The sequence below is a fragment of the Leptopilina boulardi genome, unplaced genomic scaffold (assembly GCF_019393585.1).
Source record: "Leptopilina boulardi isolate dan_hultmark-lab unplaced genomic scaffold, ZJU_Lbou_2.1 LbouV2_347, whole genome shotgun sequence".
In the NCBI taxonomy this organism is placed as follows: Eukaryota; Metazoa; Arthropoda; class Insecta; order Hymenoptera; family Figitidae; genus Leptopilina; species Leptopilina boulardi.
This window is the reverse complement of record NW_026137915.1, coordinates 55,390-78,732: the sequence shown is the minus strand read 5'-3', so window position 1 is coordinate 78,732 and position 23,343 is coordinate 55,390. Positions and strand designations below refer to the sequence as shown.

At 31.9% G+C, this 23,343-nt stretch overlaps 1 protein-coding gene across 1 annotated transcript in view; it reads left to right on the top strand.

Moving 5' to 3' along the window:
- LOC127286105 (hyaluronidase B-like) overlaps nt 1-16,683 on the top strand; it is a 31,658-nt gene extending 14,975 nt beyond the window's left edge. Inside the window, exons 4-5 of the mRNA XM_051312408.1 lie at nt 8,897-9,101; nt 16,297-16,683. Of these exons, the coding sequence (XP_051168365.1) occupies nt 8,897-9,101; nt 16,297-16,503 (412 nt within the window). The 3' untranslated portion in view covers nt 16,504-16,683. The remainder of the gene's footprint in view (nt 1-8,896; nt 9,102-16,296) is intronic.
- Nucleotides 16,684-23,343: the final 6,660 nt, after the last annotated feature.

Here is a 23,343-nt window from a genome sequence, read left to right as displayed (position 1 = left end):
CTTATCCCCTTAATAAAAAATGGAGATTTTTTTCCAATAAAAATTAGGTTTTTACCCCCTCCTCATTACAGAAAGAAAAATACATTTTTAAAGGAAATTTTCATGAAAAAAAATTTTTGTTAATAAAAGATATTTTTTTCAATCAAAAATATTGGTGAAATAAATTAATTTTTTAATCAAAAATATTGATGAAAAAAATTAATGTTTTAATCAAAAATATTGATGAAAAAAATTAATTTTTTTTATCAAAGAAAAGGTGAAAAATATTATTTTTGAACAAAAAACATGTGTGAAAAATATTTAACATTTGATTAAAAATATTTGTGAGAAAATTAATTTTTTCATTAAAAATATTGTAAAAAATAATAAAATATTTTATGAAAAATTTTGTTGAAAATAATTAATATCTTATTTAAACCAATATTATTGATTACAATATTACTTTTTTTGATAATACAACACTGAGAAAAAAGGTTTGAGCTGACAACCAAATATTTCATTCAATATATGTGCAACTAAAATTTTTTGGTTGACACAATTAAACTTTAGTTGACAACAACCAAAGTTTGTTTCAGACGACTAAATAAGAAAATGAAAAAGAATTTGGTAGTCTCAACCAAACTTTGGTTGATGTCAACTAAAGTTTAGTTGTGTCAACCAAAAAATTTTAGTTGCACATATATTAAATGAAATATTTGGTTGTCAGCTCAAACCTTTTTTCTCAGTGAATATATCTTTTTGACCAATGTTTCCGTTTAGCAAGTAACAATTTTGCTTTTTATAAAAACGATTCAGAAAAAATTTAAAGAAAGAAAAAAGATGAGTGCTGCAACCTATCTTGTAAAAAGCTCGGCTATATTTATATTATCGACAAATTTTTTTTTTCATGCATTTTAGGTTATGTTTATAAGTTGTCACTATTTAATTATCGAATTGCACACTGTCTTTGATTTTCTATTATTTTCATTTTCAAATTAAATAGTGAAATAGTCTCTGCAATTACACTATTACGAAGATAACTGAAAATAAATAGTTTATTTTTCAGTCGATTCATTTCGGCCATGATTAATATAAGTTGATTAAATTTTTTGCATCAAAAAATGAGACCGCTTCGCGTGTCATTTCTAAAAATGGTTTACAAAACTCTCTCATTGTGATATAACTTATGTGCGTCAAAACGTTGCAATAGAAAATGATACAACCAACTTTACTGTGTTATACACTCGAACTTTGTTCAAAAATGTCTTTTTAGTGAAATTAGTTGAGATTTTTTCATTAGAATAGTTAAATAAAATTTATTATGAATTAACAATTCATAGTGTCGAAAAATACAATAAATTTTAAATTACTTAAATTTATGAAATTAAAAATTATTTTTCCTGAATTTGACATAAATAAGGTGTTAAATCTATCTACCCGCTAAAATACATATGGGCGATTCCACGTGAAATGTACCTTTGACCCTCTAAATTCGTCTAAAATATTTTTTTTCTCGTTCTTTGGAGAAAAACATGAAATACGCATTTTTTTGTTTTCCCTGGCGGATTCGATTTGCGTAATGTCTACTTAACTAAGTGGACTTTAGGTAGACATTAGGTAAACATGTAAAAAAACGTATAAAAAAGCTATTAATCGACTTATTATGATAAAAAAAGTTGATAAAAGGGTAAATGAATGTTTATAGAGTAAATTCGTACAAAATTTGTAATTAATAAAGCATTAAATAATTAATGAATGGAAATGTGCGCGAGGTACCTGATCAGTTCAGCTGTACAATTATTTTCGTGCTATTTTCATGAAAAGAATATAAATTAACGGCAAAAACAATTGATATTTATAAAAAAGTGTAAAATTGATTTAATTTGAGTGTTTGCAATACGAATTATTAAATAATAATTAAGTTTTTATAAAATGTGAATAGTGTTGTGAAAACCTGTGAAAACTAATGAGTTACTACATTACCGATCGCATATGATAATAAAAAGTTCTCGATGAGTGTAACAAGAAAGCTGCAATTTAACCAAGTACATAATTTCCGAGAATGCCAGAGATGGCGCCACCAGTTTTTACAATACAATGCGAGCATATTTTCTTCCAAGCTTTTGCTTTGAAAGAAACTAATTAATTAATTAATAAACTAGTTAATTAATTAATTATTAACTAGTTAATAAAAAAATTAATTTATTTATTAATTAAGAATTAATAATATGCAAGGAAAAGCAATAAATAATTAAATAACAATAATTTTTTTATTAACTAGTTAATAATTAATTAATTAACTAGTTAATTAATTAATTAATTAATTAGTTAATTAACTAGTTAATAAAAAAATTATTGTTATTTAATTATTTATTGCTTTTTCTTGCATATTATTAATTATTAATTAATTAATAAATTAATTAATTTTTTTATTAACTAGTTAATAATTAATTAACTAGTTAATTATTTAATTAATTAATTAGTTTCTTTCAAAGCAAAAGCTTGGAAGAAAACATGCTCGCACTGTATTGTAAAAACTGGTGGCGCCATCTCTGGCATTCTCGGAAATTATGTACTTGGTTAAATTGCAGCTTTCTTGTTACACTCATCGAGAACTTTTTATTATCATATGCGATCGGAAATGTGGTAATTCATTAGTTTTCACAGGTTTTCACAACACTATTCACATTTGATAAAAACTTAATTATTATTTAATAATTCGTATTGCAAACACTCAAATTAAATCAATTTTACACTTTTTTATAAATATCAATTGTTTTTGCCGTTAATTTATATTCTTTTCATGAAAATAGCACGAAAATAATTGTACAGCTAACTGATCAGGTACCTCGCGCACATTTCCATTCATTATTAATTATTTAATGCTTTATTAATTACAAATTTTGTAAGAATTTACTCTATAAATATTCATTTACCCTTTTATCAACTTTTTTTTATCATAATAATTCGATTAACCCTTTGCGTCACAGTGGGTCGCTCAGCGACCCACCTTTGGTTTTTCACTATATTACAATTATATTTCATATGAATTCGCTTGAAAATCGTTACTCGGGGGTTTTCGGGGTCGCTGATTACGAATCTGACTTTAGTTTTTAAAAATTCAAAATGGCCGATCCAATATGGCGGACATAAAAGTTAAAAATTAACTGAATTCTCTTGAAAATTGATACTCGGGGGTTTTCGGGGTCGCTGATTACGAATCTGATGTCAGTTTTTAAAAATTCAAAATGGCGGATCCAATATGGCGGACATAAAGTTGAAAATTGACTGAATTCGCTTGAAAATCGTTATTCGGGGGTTTTCAGGGTCGCTAAATACGAATCCGATATCAGTTTTTTAAATTTCAAAATGGCAGATCCAATATGGTGGACGAAAAAATAAAAAGTCAAAGCATTCGCTTAAAACTCGTTACTCGGGGGTTTTCGGGGTTGCTGATTACGAATCTGATGTCAGTTTTTAAAAAATCAAAATGGCGGATCCAATATGGCGGACATGAAGTTAAAAATTTACTGAATTCGCTTGAAAATCGGTACCAGGGGTTTTTCAGGGTCGCTGAATACGAATCTGATGTCAGTTTTAAAAAATAAAAAATGGCGGATTCAATATGGTGGACATGAAGTTGAAAATTGACTGAATTTGCTTGAAAATCGTTACTCGGGGGTTTTCAGGGTCGCTGAATAAAAAAATAAAAATAGAATTTCAGAATTTTAAATGTTTTAATAGAGATAATAGATGCTTATCTTTAAATCATGTACCTGCCAACCCTTGGATTAGTAACCTGTAAAAATAAACGTTTTTTACACTCAGCAGTATTGTTATTTACAAAATTGTTAGCATTTATGTTTTTGTAACTGAATCCAATGTATACCTTTTTTTACTATCATAAAGATTGTTGACGATCGTCATTTGTTTCACTGACTTTTTTTTGCGACGATCGTAATTTGTTTTATTTATAAAAATAAAAAAAAATAAATAAATAAAAAAAAACAAGGTGGAACCAAAATCTTGCCAAGTCCACGTCGTTGGTTCTGGGTAACGCTGAGAGCAGGATAGATAAAAAAATGAAATTATTATTTTCGAAAACTGACATGAGATTCGTATTCAGCGACCCCGAAAACCCCCGAGTAACAATTTTCAAGCGAATTCAGTTAATTTTTAACTCCAAGTCCGCCATATTGGATCCGCCATTTTAAATTTTTAAAAACTAATGTCAGATTCGTAATCAGCGACCCCGAAAATCCCCGAGTAACAATTTTCAAGCCAATTTAGTAAAAAGAAAAATGTGTGACTTAAAGGGTTAATAGCTTTTTTATACGTTTTTTTACATGTTTACCTAATGTCTACCTAATGTCCACTTAGTTAAGTAGACATTACGCAAATCGAATCCGCCAGGGTTTGTATAATTGGCTAAATTTTTTAGGTATGAATTTTCGAAATTTTGACTTTGTGAAAGTAGAACTTTTTTTAATAGCTTATATTTCTGAAAATATTTAATTTAGTAAAATCTTGTCAAAAAATAAGAATTTTAGTTTTTCTTAAACTTTTAAGAAAATTTTTTTTAAAATTTTTAATGAAAAAAAATTAATTTTTTATAAACAAGTTAATTTTTTTGAATTTGGACTCGATTTCATTTTTTTATGATTTATTCATACCTGAAAATTTACAGACGATATTAATTTCGTAATTAGGAACTGAAATCATTAAAATTGTTTCAACAATTGAAATATTTTTTTTCAAAAAACAAAATCAGGTGTGTTATGTAGAATTTTATCATCGTTAAAATAAGACCAAGGACGTCAAAATCGGTTGAAATTTGTAATGCGCGTAGAGCTTGCAAGTAATTTTTTAAAATTCATTTAAACTTATTTAACTCATCAAGCCCATTTCGGATATTTTTGGAAAATCTGTATATTTTTAAGAATTTAAAATTTTGTTTTTTAACCGAAAAAATATAAATTTTGGTTCAAATTAAAATTTCTACGTTTATGCACTAGCTATTGTACGTATTAAGATCCCCTAAAACTTTTAGCCCGATCGGTTTTGCGGTTTTGGAGAAATCGATTTTTTGACCGATAAAAAGGTATGTAACCCATGTATGTATCTAACCCAAACAAACGGTGAACCGTTATCATTTGTATAATTGGCCCAACCATTGGCAAGAGAAGGTGGACCGACTTTGCATAAGTTGAACCAACTTTGGGCCGACCAAAAATTCGCACCTGGACCGTATCTCCACTCGATAAAAATAAAAAAATACCGTTTGTTAGCTTAAGATGTTTAATTAAATTATAGAAATCGATACCATAACGGTTCATTTAATCCAGCATAGAAAATTTTATATTTCAACTTTGGTTAATAGTTTTTCGGGTCGCTGATTACGAATCCAAGGTCCGTTTTTGAAAATTCAAAATGGTAAATCCAATATGGCGGTTATTTATGATTTTTTTTAATTTATCGGATTTGCTTGAAAATCGTTACTCGGGGGTTTTCGGGATCGATGTTCAGGAATCTGATGTCAGTTTTCAAAAATTCAAAATGTCTGAAACAATATGTCAGAAAGATTTTTTAAAAAAATGTAAATGTAAAAAATATTCTATCCTTAATGTGCAAAAAATTTGATGTCAGAATTACAAAATTCAAAATGGCGCATCTATTAAGAAGACAATAAATTTTTTAATTGACCAGATTTGCTTGAAACCTGCTACACGGGGGTTTTTGGGGTCGCTGATTACGAATATGAAGTCAGATTTTCTAAATTCAAAATGTAAATTACAATATGGCGGACATAAAAATAAAACTTGATCGTATTGATTTTAAACTTGTTATATATTATATGTCCGTCATATTGGATCCGCTATTTTAAATTTTGACAAACTGACATCGTATTCGTAATCAGCGACCCCAAAAACCCACGAGTAACAAGTTTCAAACGAATATGATGAATTTTAAAAAATTTGTCCGCCATATTGAATTTTGAAAAATTTGCAAATCTGACATCAAATTCGTAATCAGCGACCCCAAAAACCCCTGAGTAACAAGTTTCCAGCGAATTTAATTCGATTTTCAAAAAGTCGACCACCATATTGGATCCACCATCTTGAATTTTTTGTTCTGGCTCTTAATGTAAATCTTTTTCTTTACTGCATGTGTACATAGTTTTTGGGAAAGAGTTTGATGACCGGAATTACTAAATTAATAATTAAAATGAACTAATTTCTGCTGAGATGTACCGAATCCAATAGATTTTATAATTTTTTAGGATGAGTTATTTCCGTTATTTTTTGATAAATCAAAAAATGGTTTGGTGAGATTGTCTGGCATACTAAGGAGGTCAAATTTTCCATAACAGAAACCGATTTGACGAGGGCCCAAAAAACGGCCTTATTGACCCTCATCCTTTAAATTTGATAATTTTTATATTTTTGCAACAGTCATGAAAATCGATATTTTTATTAAATTAGAATTTTTGTTCTTACTTTAAATGTTACATAATCCGATGGACATTTCATTCTAATAAATTAACAACTACCCAGTCGAAAATCTTACGCTATATGAAGTTCAGTAAAAAGCCTAATTTAAACGTTAGGATAGCTGCTAAGAAAAAGTTAAATAGCAGTAGAAATGCTATCAAGAAGCATGTTATGTCCGATTTTTCGCTTTCTTAACGCTTCCATTATTTTTTATGTCATTCGAGTAATTTGAGATTTTCTTTCCTGTGCTTTCATTAGTCCAAAGTTTGTCATTTTAAATGACGCACTATTTTTTTAACCAATAAAAATGCTTTTGCTTAATTTACACTTCCAAAAGGCTTTCTGGACGCTCTAAGAAAGTTTTGGATTTTCAACTGAGTTTCTTTAAAAAAAATTCTTAAAAATGGATATTTTTTGTCCTCCTGGTATCATACTACTAAGTTTTATTTAAATTCGTTAGATTACCTTGAATTGTGATTAAAAAACCTTCTGAATTGACAGATGTAAAATAAAATATAATAATATAATGCAATAAAAGAAAGAGATAAAATTAAAAAATAATTTTTTCAAAAAATATAGTCAATTTTCGTAGATATTTATAATATAATATATCAATGTACGTAAGTATAAAGCTGTATATGCACAAATATGTTTAAGTTGTGTATATTATTCATTTAAATGCATGATATACTAATATTTATACCAATCTTTTGTGTTAAGTTGCTAAACTCAACTCTAAATAAACTTATACTCTAAATTTCAACATTTGGGACTGATTTCATAATTTCTCGCTTAAACGATCTGCCAGGATTTCAATTCAAACGTAATTTTTGGTCGGAACTTTCCGGCTTTCTGACCACCGTGTAAAATTTTTTTGGGGTAATGGGATAATTGTGTCAGTCAACAGAGTTTCGTTACCTTGATATGGCTTTTCTAATTTCTTTGAAACTTGAAAAATATTCATATAGAAAATTGGATATTATTGCATATTTAATTGCTAAGAATCCATATTTGTGATTTATTGCCTAAAACGTGGTATTATTGGACATTTTACTACTAAAGAAACTGTAAAACTTTTTTATGTCTTAAATACTTTGTAAAATGTTAATCTGTCTAGAACTATTGATAAAATAAAAAAAATATTTAAGGGAACATTCCAGTTCAAAACGGGGAAAACGAAGGCTTTTTTAGGATGTATTTCTAAAAAAAAACCATTACATTTATTCAGAAATTTTTGTTTACATGTTATAAGTAACTTATTGAAGAATATAAAAAAAAATTTTTCACTTGTAGTCCTAGATGGAGGCGATGTACAACATTTTCAAAAAATGTTCATTTTTTCATAGGGGGATAGATTCCGAGATTTCTTCAACAGATAGAGACATAAAATAAAAAACATTTTTCATCACACATGCACGATTTAGTCAGTTTTACGCCCCACCGAGCGAGCTTAAACTCCAGCTTTTCGAGCGGCGTGCGCGGGTGCGTTTAAATTAAAAATTTACACTCTAAGGAGTAAAAACGTGACGTCACACACATGAAACAAATCATTTACATACACTTTTTAGACTTTCGTTGTTGCTGTGCGCATGCTCCATACCGGCGCACGCAGGTCAATGTTTTCTGTGAGACAGTCTGCATGTCTGCTAGATATACTAATCGGGATGTCATTGGCACCGACTCAAAAACCTGAAGTTTAAACTCGCTGGACGGGGCACAAAACTGTCGAAATCGTGCATTCGTGATAAAAAATATGTTGTTCGACATGGGGAAGGACCGATTTATGGAGAGGACTGAATTTTTAGTACTTGACGAGCACTGCAAATCACTCAGCCTTCGGCGCTTGGGCTACGGCTTCGTTCATCTCAGTGCTCGACTCGTGCTAAAAACATTCGCCCTCTCCGTAAATGGGTCTGTCTTCCCCATGTTAAGCAATATGCTATAAACTTTTTTTTCCATATTCTTCAATAAGTTATTTATAACATGTAAACAAAAATTTCTGAATAAATGTCATGATTTTTTTAGAAATACATCCTAAAAAAGCCTTCATTTTCCCCATTTTGAACTCGAATGTCCCCTTAAAGAAAATATAAATTACATTTTATTGGAATTTCAAGTAAAAGCTCCCAATACCGCATTTGTGGGGTAATAGGAAAAAATGTAATTAAAAAAAAAATTTTTTTTGCTAATTTAATTTTTTTCTCTTACTTTATAATTAATTATAATTAAAAATAAATAACATAAGGAGGAAAAAATGACCACAACCATACCATGTAAACTCACCACGACCTTACTGTGTAAGCTTACCTTAGCTTTACTGTATCAGCTTACTGTGAGGCGGAAGTTTTAAGTTAAAAAAAAAATTTAATTTTTAATTAAAAACTACAAAAATTGCAAATTGTATTCATATACGTATTTAATTTCAGATTGTATTGGCTTTTTTCGCAACAACAAGTACTCTTTCCTTCAGTGTATTTGAGGAAGAATCTGGCAGAAAGCAAAAGAGTGGATTTTATAAAGGAAAGAGTAAACGAGGCTATTCGAGTTGCTGGAAACATAAGTCCTAAGCCAAAAGTGATGCCATATCTTTGGTACAAATATCAGGATAATTCTGATATTTTCCTTAGTAAAGTTAGTTTATGTTTTATTTAAATACTTTATTAGATTTATCAGTAACTAAAAATACGTAAATCTAATATCATTTTTTAAATTTATTAGCAGAGAAAAATTGTCATAAGATAAAAAAAGGTTACTAATTAAGCTAAGTAGATAATTAAGCAAGCCGTCTGCTCATAATTTGGACTGCTTGCTCTATTATCCCAACGAACTGTTCACTGGAAAAACGGCTTAAGTCGTTTTTAGAAATTTTGTGAAAAATTAAATTTAAGATTCATATTTGAGGCATTATTCGTGAACTGTCTACCGTTTTTGGTCATGTCCTTCGATTGCTTTTATACTTTGTGAACTTACTCCTCCACATGAAAGTAATTTAACCTGCAAGTATTAGATTTTTTCCCCACCCCATTCGTACATTAGTTACAAAGCGTTGAATACACGTATGCACCGTGAAATTCAAAAGTTCATAACTTTTTTTGGTAATATTGCAGAATAAGGACTTTTCTCAATTTTTAAAATTTTTGGTTCATTCCTTGTGGAATATTTTTATTTCATCATAAAAAAGAGAAATTCGGTGGGGGAAGAAAAAAAAGTTAAGTACCGTAAGTCAGAGATGAGAAATTTTGTCTAAAAATGACTTTTTTTAAAAAGAAATATATTTCCAAATAGCTGGTACCCCGCTTTTCATGGAACCCCGCACTCTTACGTATTTTGACACGAATATTACGTAAATTATGTAAAATACATTGTCCGCAGAATATTATTTAATTACTTTCGGTTTAAGGATGTACCTTTATTCAAGAAAAAAACTATATCACTCAGTCATATCTGTTCCCCGTAAAAAATTGTTAAAATTTGGGTTGATTTTGAACTCCGCAAAGGGAACCTCCCCTTAAAGAAATCTTGGCGGGGGGGGGGGGTCGAATATGACAGAAAGTATTTTGCGGACATAGTCAAGTAGGATCCACAACAGTGGCCCAAGTGACAGCGTAAGTTTTTTTGTACGTGTGCCTAATTTAAGTATAAAACTTAAAATTACGTAAAATACGTATTACACTTATGGGTAAAAATTCGTGAACCGTTCCCACCTAAAAAAAAGTTTCAGGATCGGGTTAATACTTTCCTCAATTATAGTCCTAGGATACATGCATTCAATCACCAAAGAGATTTTTCAAAAAAGTGACGGGTTGTCAAGGTACAGGGGTTACAAAATTTCACGTTTCACCGCGCACGGTAATATTCAAATTGCCATAACTTTTACTAGAATGAATCAATTTTAAATTTCTATGAGTGCTTTTCAAAGCATTTTTCATCAGCTTAGCGATAAAAATATTAATTTTAGTAAAAAAAAATTTTTAGTATGAAATTTTTGAATTTTAAAAATATTTTTGAGTTTTTCCTTCAAAACGGCTTTTTTGATATTTTTTTAATTATCATAGTTCGAAAGCTTGCCTTTTTTCCTAAAAATTGATGTATTTCCGAAAGTGGGACAAAAATATTTGAAGTGTTTACAATACTTTTTGTGAACGCGTGCTCTGGGCGTCGAGTATCTGTTGCGTTGTCTGGCGCGCCATATACATATATACGTGATTATAACCATTAAATATATAATTCGACCAATCAACGCGCTCTATACAGTGTTCCCCTCCATTGTACCAAATAAGCGAGCACACTTGAGTCACTGCAGCGAGGTGAAAGATATTCTATTCCTGATCGTCAGACAAAGTAGTCCTTGTGCAGAGAAGTGTCGTTGCTGTTTTTTAGTTTAGTATTCTGCATGATTTGTTTGTATAAATTGTTTTATATTATATAATTATTCATAACCCGTTTTTAAGTGTCTTATCATTTAATTCCTTTCAATATGATTATCACAAATCTTCTTATTCAGATATCAGATTTATATCTGAGAATCTTCAAAAAAATTTATCAACATTCCAGCCATTGCAAAATTATGTTCATTTTGCAGAAAGGAAATGACATCACTTTCTTTAATGTCCCCTTTGCAGGTTTATGTTGATAATGTAAATGAAACGGATGACAATACTTGTGAGCCATCTATTTTCCACGAGAAAGTTGAAAATGAATTTGATTGTGAAAATTCAGGTAAAATGTTATTTAATGATCATGATTCTTCAGAAGATGAGGTATATCCTCCGTTATTATCACAAAATGGATGCAATGATGATTTACATAAGGCAGCAATGGAAGTTTTTGAACAAATTAAAGAAAAATTCAAAAACTCTACAAGCAATGCAGAAAAAATTCTGCTTTTGACTCTTACGCCAAAATCTTGGGGGCGTAGAAGATTAGCAAAAGAATTTGATACATCTGAGCGGCTAGTGAGAAAGGCTAAAATGTTGGTAGCTGAGAGTGGTATCTTAACATCGCCTAAACGGAAAAAAGGTAGAACACTTTCGCCTGAAACCGAATCAGCTGGCTTGTCCAAATTCTCACAGATAAAACCACCTAATTGCGTACTTGCTGAATCTAAAGGTACTCACACAGTTTGCGTATGTGTTTACCATGAAAATGTGAATCTTATGATAGACGCCGTAAATATTCAAGATCTGACTTGCGATACAGATTCTCCGATGATTACTTATCATGACGCTATAATGAAAATAGTATGCAGTAATGCCTCTCCAGATTGCTATTTGGATGAATGCAATTTATGTCCTGGTACAGATCAGCTTATGAATTTTTTAAATACAGCTTTAACAAATCATTACATTCAAAAGTTCGAATTTCAATGCTGGCAACAAACTGATAGAAGTACGCTGCACACTGAAATAGCAGATGCAGAAGATTTCACAGAAAGACTTTGCGAGCGCCTTTACCATTTAAAATCTCATTCCTTCGTAGCCAAAGAACAATCGTCTTTTCTTAAAAATCTGAAGACCAACCTGAAGGACGGAGAATTTATCGTTCAATGTGATTTTGCTAAGAACTAAAAAAACGCAGCACAATCATTTCACTGGAATAATAACCAGGTTACAATTTTTACAACGGCAATGTACTACAAGGATGGTGATAAGTTAGAACATTGCAGTCTAGCTATTTTATCAGATTGTCTCAATTACGATACAGCTGCTGTTTATGGGTTTCAGAAAATTATAATGAAATTTTTAAAAGAAAATTTTGCACCCAAAAAATTGTTCTATTTCACAGATGGAGCTCCACAACAGTTTAAAAACAAGTACAATTTTATAAACCTGATGTATCATGAAACAGATTTTGGTATTCCGTGTGAATGGCACTTTCATGCAACCGCTCACGGAAAAGGACCTGGAGACGGCATTGGGGGAACTTTGAAAAGACTTGCACGCATATCAAGTCTACAAGCATCATCAAAAAATGCGATTTTGACAGCTGATGATCTTTACCAATGGTCAAAGAAAAATTTAACTGAAATAACAGTGTTATTTAGTAGCAAAGAAGATCATGCTGCTTGTGCAGAAGAACTTAAGATTCGTTTCGCTTCATCCAAAACAGTACCCGGTACTCTAAAGTATTATTGTTTTATCCCCACTAAAGATTCAACTTTGATCTTAAAAAAATATTCTGCATCTTCGAAATATGATGTCTTTCCTAAGACTAAGTCTGTAGGGAAAGAAACACGAAAACGCAAGCGTACGACCATGTAAAAGAATTGAACGTCTTTATCATGATTGAGAGAAATGTAAATACTAAAGCGCTAAAAAATTGAATCAGTAATTGTTTTATTTTTAAGAATTTTTGTTTAGTTTTATTACTGTTTGATGTTAAATATTTTTCATTTTAGTTTTTAATTAATTTATTCATGTTTGTTAACAACAACGTAAATAATGGAAAAATTTATATACTTGTAAATATGTGTAAATACGTTCTGGTAATAATAATGTAAATAATGTAAATATGTATATACTTGTAAATATGTGTAAATACGTTCTGGTATACTACTAACATTAATTTACGTAGTACTGATGAGCTTCAATAAAAGCGAAACCAGAGATCTACTTCAAAAGCTAAAGCTTGGAAAAAAGTCAACAATATTAACATTTATGGTCGAATTATATATTTAATAGTTATAATCACGTATATATGTATATGGCGCGCCAGACAACGCAACAGATACTCGACGCGCAGAGCACGCGTTCACAAAAAGTATTGTAAACACTTCAAATATTTTTGTCCCACTTTCGGAAATACATCAATTTTTAAGAAAAAAGGCAAGCTTTCAAATTATGATAATTAAAAAAATATCAAAAATGCCGTTTTGAAAGAAAAACTCAAAAATATTTTTAAAATTCAAAAATTTCATACTAAAAATTTTTTTTTACCAAAATTAATATTTTTATCGCAAAGCTGATGAAAAATGCTTTGAAAAGCACTCATAGAAATTTAAAATTGATTCATTCTAGTAAAAGTTATGGCAATTTGAATATTACCGTGCGCGGTGAAACGTGAAATTTTGTAACCCCTGTACCTTGACAACCCGTCACTTTTTTGAAAAATCTCTTTGGTGATTGAATGCATGTATCCTAGGACTATAATTGAGGAAAGTATTAACCCGATCCTGAAACTTTTTTTTTAGGCGGGAACGGTTCACGAATTTTTACCCTTAAATTAGACACACGTACGAAAAAAACTTACGCGGTCATTTGGGCCGCTGCTGCGGCTCCCATCCGACTTTTTCCGCAAAATACTTTCGGTTATATCCGACTAATAATATTGTGCAACTGCACTTAATACAAAAAACGACAAAGTAATAGAACAATATAATATTCTGACAAGAATGACTCGACTAGACCGCAGTAAAATATCGACTGACTATTATCGACCGCCAAAACTGCCCAAAATCACCGCTGAAAAAGAGAGCGCGCTGACGTTCATCCTTGTCCATCCTTCTCGCTGACGAATTTGGCGGCAACTTGTCTCGAAAAACTGGAACCAACGCTGACAATGAAAACCTTAATACACACACGTGCGAGAATCCAAATCTCAAGACTAGCTATGAACATAGCTATGTTCATAGCACGCTGACACCAAGACGAACAGCTGACGGAACGAGAGGGACAAAACTCTGACTTCACAATATTTAATTTAAGGAACGATTTACATCGTTACAATGTTTGTTAAAAAAAATTAAAGTAGTCGCTTCAAAAAATCACCCCCAAAATTTTTTTTTTTAATTTAAAATTAATTTTCTTTACTTTTTCAGAAAAAAAATTTGAGATTTTCTTTAGAATTGCTTTAACTTTATTTATAACATATCCAAAGCTAATTAAAATGGGTTTAGTAGTTTTCGTGGAAATTAGGTTTTTTTAATTTCCTTCCCCCCTCTATAACTGCCCCGCAAATGCGTATTAAGGGTTCATACTTGCAAAACTTTTTATTCATGGGGGTACCGATATATGGTGCCAATTTGAATTTAATAGCTTTGGGGTCACTTTTTGAATGCTTAACCCCCTATACCGTTTAAGAGTAGTTTTTAAAAAAATTAGCTAAGCTAAATTGATTCCGGCGATTATAAAAATATTGTTAAAAATTGACTAAATCGTTTATTTTCATCAAAAACAAAATTTTGGTTCGAATCTGGACACCCTTTGAAAATCTGCTGAAATTATTAAAAAATGAATTAAAACCACCTCAGATATAGAAAAAAGTAATAATTTTTTTATTTTAAGAACCTTCAGCTGCAAAACAACAATAGAAAATATAATTTATCAGTCACTTTACAATATTCGCCTTGTCAGTACCAAGTGTTTTAAGAACCATATTCGTTTCAGTAACGTTCTTAAAACGATTTTAACACGTTTCATGTCAGCCAAAAATGTTTTATAACACTGATGGAACATTCATGTTTTTAAAATGTTTTAGGACATTATTTGGCGGACATGAAACGTTCTTAAAACATTTTTAGAACAAACATGGTTTTTTGCTGGAATGCAATCTGACACACTTCAAATGCACAGGCCATCTCATTCAATACATTTTATAGAGTTTTCGGCTGTCAATTTATGTCGTAAGACTCTAAACAAAGAATGCAAAAGTCCACGTCTCATCACAAGGCGGAGAATCCCTTACTTTTGCGCGTTTAGACGATGTTTTGGCTGAGTTTGCTTGCCACATTTAGCCTGTAGATTGATTGTAGGATTTTAACTTCTTCTGAGTAGACATGAATAGAAACTATTAATATTAATGAAAAATTAATAATGTTGATATCAACGACGATATTTCACTATTTGTGAAAAAAGAGAAGAGAGATGGCCACAACCGAACCACTTCAAGTGTCCGCAACCGAATTTGTCAATCATATTAAAATGTGGTGGCGGTCGGTATTGAATCACAAAATATAATAATGTGTAAATATGCATTGCACTTACCTTCTCGATTAATCCACATCAACTTTTGTCGGTTTGAAAAATGGTGAAACTTTTGTGATAATCTACTTGTATGAAAAAAAAATTTCTTCAGAGCACAAAACACATTTTCAACACAACACATAATATTTCCTAAATATTTTTGAAAGATTTAAAATATTCCAATGAAAAGTTCTTAAAATATTGTTGGAAACACAAAAATGTCCACCTTTGAGGAAATATTGCCATGTAATTTTCTGAAATATTACACATTAAGATTTCTGCAATATTACACATAAAAACTCCTGTAATATTTAGGAAATATTTGACAGAAAGTAAAATTTTTTGAAAATATGAAATCAATCGGTATTTTCTAAAATCTGCAACACCTTAGGATCCTACAAAATAAAAAACTACTGGGCAACTGTAAAGGCCATAGATACTGAGATTGACCAGTGACCATCATTTAAAGACGTTTATCCACGGAAATACAGACTTGTAGAAAATAATAATTAATTAACAATTAAAATAATATTATTAATTGTACTTTCTGAAAGATGAGATATTAATTTCCAAGAAAAAAATTTAAAACCTGCAAAATTTATTTGTTTATACAATTTGCATAGGGCATAAAAAACTACGTTCGGACATAGCATACACTTGACATTTGTTAGATTTGATTCATTTGTTTATTGTCAAAAGTTACGCAGGGGTGTGCTTTTTTTGTATGCTTTAAAATATGTCATTAACAAAATTTTTTTTGGATGGCTTTTTCAGAGAATGCCTCATACATAATTCAAATATAGTTTTCTATACGACTTTTAAATAAGAATAGTGTTAAACTAAAATTTAAAAAATTATGTTTGCAGAAGGACATAGAGGACGGAATTAGTGAGATCGCTAATCGAGGAGCGGACGGTCTTGTAATCTGGGGCAGTTCATACGATCTTAATAACAGGACCAAGTGCCAAAAGCTAAAGGACTACCTAATTGATATACTAGGACCAGTTATATACAATATCAAGATTACCCAAGAGGAAACGGACATAACCACAACTACAACCAATTATAACTAAATGAATTTATTAATTCATATTAGCAAAAGCTATTAAAAAAATTTAAAATACAGAATTAAGTTTAACTTTTGCTCATTTCTATGTACATTCATGTTTAATTTGTTATAATTTATGTTGATATTGGTTATTAATAAGCATTATTTTTTTATTGACAATTAAATTATTTTATATTATTCAATTTCTACAACCTGTTGAATTTAAAGTTAATAAATGTTTATAAAGGTTAAGTTTTGGTCTGTTGTGACTCCCATAATATTTTCTTTTGTATCTACAAATTTTTAATCCGAATGATTTTTTTAAGCTGTACATGAATTCGATTAATTATAATGTAAACCGCATATTTCACAAATTCCACTGTGCTACTTTAAAATTTAAACAAATTAGGCATATAGTGTGTTAACCTAATTTGGGTACGCTGAATTCAATGGCGTTAGCCGTTTTTCATGATCGGGTGAAATTTTCAACATATTCGCCATTTTTTTTTGTCCATTATTAAAATACAGCATTTTCAATAATCAAAAAGCATAAAATTGACTTAAAACTTGATACTCACAGATTGTTTGGGTCGCTGATTACGAATCCGGTGTCACTTTGCCAAAATTCAAAATGGCGGAATCAATATGGAGAACTTTTTTTTTAATTTTCGAATTTGCTTGATACTCTCTTCTCGGGAGTTTTCGGGGTCGCTGATTTCGAATCCAGTGTCAGTTTTTCAAAATTCAAAATGTGATTTTCAATATGGATGACTTTTTTCAAAAAATCGTTCGATTTCATTGCTACATGAAGCTCTTGCCTACATTTCAAAATATGTAAGTTGGTCTACTAAAAGGAACACGAGCATGACCTCATTTGACAGTCACTTACTGCAATTCAAAATAGCCGATTCACTCGTCGTACGCGCGGACGATGAGCTAAGTGGTCAACAATAAGTTTTTGCATGCACGTAGGAAGAAAAATTGATGTTCTCTTTTTGGCGATTCTGATTAAAAAAACATGCTTTTAAGAAATCCTTAAGTCAGTAACAATAATTTCAAATTTGATATGGTAAATTAATTTTTTACAATATATCGAATTCACTTGTAACTCGTTACGTAATGTTTTGGGGTTCGTTGACACCAGTTTCGTATTTACTCTATCCTTGTTACTGGCGACTAATCTAGGGATTTTTAATAGTACATTGTGCAACGAGAGCGGAAAGAAGCTTCTTTCCGACGAGATTGATTGCTGCTCTCGCTTTGCTCGAGCATTAACTTACAATCTCGTCGTAAAATGTTACTTTCCGCTCGATTCGCATACAATGCTTTGTGCCATATTTACAAAAAAAAAATTTTGTCTAATGTTTGTCTAATTTTGTGTTGTCTAATGTGCATGAAAGTGTGCAGCAATGTGTACTTTGCGGCACACTTTATCAGAATGCAGAAATCAACAACTTTGTGCTGCATTTACGTTAAATAAAAGTAGCGCTTTTCTTGCATGTGTTGTACACATTAATTTACCACCTTACATTTGTTATGGTATATTTAAATTCTCATGTCAAAGATAGCTAAAGTTTTATCATTAACTAATAGTGCAAATTTTCCTGTGTGAATTTATATTTATCAATAATAAAGCAACCTACCTATTACTGATATAAAATTTCCACAATCCCTATTTTATTAAACAACTTTTTTTCTAAAAATTTTAATTATGTGTTACCGATGCTGTACTCTTACTGTATTGAGGTATTTTATTTCCGTTAATTAGCTTTAAAAAAATTTTTTTTACTTGTCACGATAAGAGTGGTAAAACATGACGACGACTTTTAAACTATATAATCAGAATAAATCATTTAATTTTGATGAACCTATGTCAAATTCTTTTATTTTACACTTTCGCCTCCGAGCAGAAATTCGACAACAGATTAAACAAAAAACAATACAGCTGGAAGAAATTCATCAACAATCAAATTATCTCAAAAAAGTTTCTGAACAAATATGTCAGGTTAAAAAAATATCAATATTTCAAATATTTATTTTGTCATTTAATATCAGTGAATTTTGTGTCAATAAAAATAGTTGCAAGTATCAAATTATATATAGACCTACAAAGTACCTGAACTAAGCCCGTCCGTGAGTCGGATTTTCAATTTTTACCATCCACTACATAGATAGTGATTAAAATTGGACGGACGAAAAGATAAAGTGAATACTTCACGCCGACGAAGTCCAACGGAAGTCGTCTTTAATAAAAATCCAATAATTTGAATAAAATCAAATTATTGAATTTTTGTCTTTTTGACCGGTCAGTCCGCACGTGTGGTGCCTGCGCTGTTTAGATTCGGTGGACCCGTAAGTGCATTCTTGTGCGCTACCACTTGACATTTTCGCGCTTTGATAAGTTTGTGCATTTTTCCGCCCGTCGGATAGCAGCTCGACGCCTCGCCATCGTTAGCTTGCGAGGGTATCATAAGCAGTAGAGTAAGTGTTTAAATATTTATCGTTCCTTCTTATTTAACTGTATTATTTTTATATTTTAAAGTTGATATTTCGTTCTGATAAAATAAATGTATTAAAGGGTCTTAATTGTTTTATTGTGTTTTATCCCTTAAATTTATTCTCTAATAACGTAACTTGGCAGTTTCTTTTAAAATAGGATATACGTCCCCATAAAATAAACGGAATTTTTTTTAAATTTCGGCAGCTTGGTGCCTCCAGGACATAAAAATAATAATTTCATAATTAATATTTTTCGGTTCGTAAGAAGCTGATGGTGGCAGCGGTGGAATTTTTCCTTACGTTACTGCCAGCTACGCTATCGGAACAATTGATTTTCATCAATTGTCACCTTAGAGTTTTTCAAACATTTTTTTATTTTGACAAAATTTCATGTTTACTTTTAATTAAAAATTTTTTTAATTATACCTTACTAACATTTCAAGACTAAAAATCAATCATTCTAATTTATTGAGTGTTTGATTTTCTTTTCCTTAAATTGAAAGAAAAGTACATGATGACTTTGTCTTAAAAATAAATTCTGGATTATGGCTCTCCAATTTATGTTGTTGATGATGACGCAATCCTAATTTATGATTCTGGCTCTCCGACCTTGGTCGTTGATGATGACATTATCTGAGACATTGGTTCCGAAAATTCTTTCAGTTAAAAGAAAAGAATAGTTAAAAACATTAATCAATTAATTTCAAACTTCTTTTTGAGAATTGTGTAAGAGAGGATTTTCCGAGGAAAAACCTTTTCAATTTCTAAGTGCTTTCAAAAAGTACGTGACGACCTGTTTGAATTGCGAAAAATTGTGAATTTGGCTCTCCGACCTTGATCGTTGATGATGACTAATTCACACTTTTGATTCTGGCTCTCCGACTATGTCGTTGATGATGACTAATCGAAATTCATAACAGTAACTCTGGAAATTTGTTTCTTTTCGAAATACAAAAATTACTATTATTCCAAAATTTATAAATACTGTTTAAAATTTTCTTTTATAAAATTTTCACTTAAGGTTTTCCCTTTAGGAGAATTATGGCAAAACGAAGTTTAAGAATCATTAAATTGATAATAAAACCAGTTACTCTCCATCGCTGTTGCCGGTACGACACCGCGAGATCGAAAATTCCTATGCTGCATCTGAATAGTTTTCCATAAGGAAAAGCGAGATAGAAAGAAAATACAATTCTCTTTTGTACCTCGTCATATTCAGAAGCGCTGGTCTTAGTACGATCTCTCTGTGAGGAAAGTTTTAACTTGCTGAGTTGATATAAATGTAACGAATTCCTGGCGTGGAATTAATGAAAATCAGTGAAAAGAAAGGAAAATTTTCGATAATGGATATTTCAAAATGTCATCCAGTATAAACGGATTTTCTCCCAATAAAAACCCTAGAGAAAAAAGAGCAGGAAAGAGGTGGAGAAAAATTGCAGGAAAAAGGAGTGCACCCACAATTACAGAAAAAGAACCAGCGACAAGAGTTCCGAGTTGGGAAATTTATTATAACCTTACCGAACCGACATTAAAAATCAGACCCATTAATAAAGTGAAACCTTTGTCCTCAGTTGTCCTCCCTGTTGCAGGTCCAAGTAACCCCCAGGTCCCCCTCCAAAAGCTCGAGTAATTGACCTTGAAAGAGAGGAGGAATTAGCTGGTCGCAGAATAGAACTCTTACATCTTGACGATAGTTCAGACGATTCTGACGAGACCACAGCATATGACAGTGACGTAATAATTCTAAATTAAAAATAATCAATCTAAAATGTCTCCGCCTATCCTGACTGACAAAATATTCAAAGATTTAACACCTACCTCGATGACACCTTGCAACATCCCCTTAGTGCTGGTTTCTAAGAAAACGAATAACCGATTTTGCATCGACTATGATCGACTAAATAAAAATTTTAAATCAAGTACAATCAATTACGATGCAAACAAAATCAGCCAACGCGATAGATTATAATTTTCCGCATGCTCAATCACTCTCTATTCGAAACAGAACATGCCAACATAACTCTTCGACAAATCAGCCAGGACACTACGGCCGCCATGGCATCTGTCCTCGAATGTATGACCCTACAACAGAGTACATACCACATCCCTTTCTTTGACGGAATGAATCCACCCTTAAGAGAATTTCTACAAGATGTAGCAGAACCTGTTACAGAAATTCCCAAGACAAGATTATCATTCAAGGACCTTCTCAACCCCCAGACAGCGAAGGAAGCTCCGAGTCCCTCGCCGAGGAGGAGGTAGATGAGTCAGAAAATAGACTGGATCGGTCAGTCAAATGGTTCAACGATATTATGAAGAACCGTTCCGATCAAACTAACCAATCTCTAACATGGGATAACGAATGGATGGATGGAACCCCTAGGAAAAAGGTCTATGTATCTGATGGAGACAGTGATCATGAATATTTGGAATATCTGAAAACCCTGGACCCATGTCAAGAAAATGACGATCGACAATTCAATGAAAGATTAAAAAAAAATTTAGAACAACTCGACAAGAGTCGCATCGAAAATCGGGACAGTAAATAACCCCCTTCATCGGAACTTGAACTTCTCCCCATTACCACGGTGGATACCCCACTAACGAGCAATTCCTCCTTGACGCGAAAGAGGAGTATAGTCCGCTTTAAAGACATCCCCGAAGTTCTTGAAACCCCTAACTCAGATCGTAACCTTGCCGCAAGTTAGCCATCATTCACTCCTGGTCGGGTAACAATCCCTGAAGCACACTCTACCTTATTTTTGAGGTTTACGGATTACAGAAAGGAGAAACAAGAGGAAAAAGTGCGAAGAAAAACACAAATTATGCCCCGTAGATTAACCCCTACAAGTGAGACCGGAAGTAAGACAAAAAGGAACCTATTAATGGACCTAAACCTTTCCTATTGTGATTCTTCCTCCTCCCCTGATTCCTCAGACAACGAAGAAGATAACCCCAAAAATTGTGCTCATTCTAACCAACCAAACATTCCACATCAATGTACAGAGCCTTTGACTTACAAACGAGACAACTACGCTCATTTTATCTCCGAGAACTGTGAACCCATTGACCCCATTATGAAACTTTTGGTAGCAACAGAAAAGATCGACTTACAGGAAATTAGGGACAGTAAACCAATCAAAGGACAAGTGTACTTTACTATCTGTGGACGCTGTAGGGTATACTCAATTATTGTAAAAAAACGACATTTTGACGAAATCAACTGGAATGACGTAATCACTGGGCTAACAAACTTGAGAAATGCTATGACCTTAGACAATCAGAAACATTGCCGAATGGCTAACTCAAGTGACCTTCTAGGAGCACTTTCTCAAAATAAAATGACGGAGCTTTTAGCAGGAATATTCCGCGGTGGGGATATAAATATCACACTATGCCACGGAAAAATCGAGGTACCACCCTTACAATTACGCCCCAAGATAATATCAGAATTTCATGGCAGTCTGATTGAAGGGCATAAAGACCTATAGAAGAATACGTGAGAGGTATTATTGGCCTAGAATGCAAGACGAAGTCACAGAGTATATTCGCAAATGCAAGAGTTGCTTTGAGAATAAACTCGCCAGGGCTCGAACTCGTGAACCTATGCTAATAACAAACACACCTGCGCAATCCTTTGACAAAGTGTCCTTAGATACCGTGGGAAAACTTAGAACTCTCCCAGTGGCAATAAGCACATACTAACAATGCAGGACAATTTCAGCAAATATTGCATTGCGGTCCCCATACCAGATATAAAAACAACCACCATCGCCCATGCCATAGCAGCAAACCTCTTTTCTGTATATTAAGCGTCTCGATGCGTCCTCACAGATAGAGGAGGAGGCTGTATAAGCTCCCTAATGCGGAAACTGGAAAGCATCTTCGGAGTAAAACAACTTACGACTTCCAGATACCGCCCTCAAACTAACAGAGCGTTGGAAAGAAGCCATATTGAATTGACGGATTATATTAAGCAATATGCTTAAGATTTTGACGATTGGGATCGTTTACTTCCTTTTGCCATGCTCAATTATAACACGTCGGTTCATGAAGCTACTAACCTAACCCCATTCGAGTTAGTTTTTGGACGAATAGCCCGGATTTCTGCCTCCCTACCACTTGGACCAGAATTAGAAACCTATGGTTCATACCTAAAGGATCTCGTGGTCCGATTGCACGAACTTCAGAATCTGGCAGCCAACAAGCTTAAAGGAGCAAAACAACGCTCCAAAGAATTTTATGACCGAAAGTCAAGACCATCGAAGGTCAAAGTTGGCGACCAAGTCTATACCTATAAAGAGGTTAGGACGAACAAGTTCGACAATCGAGCTAATGGTCCGTACACTGTTGTAGGGTTAACCCA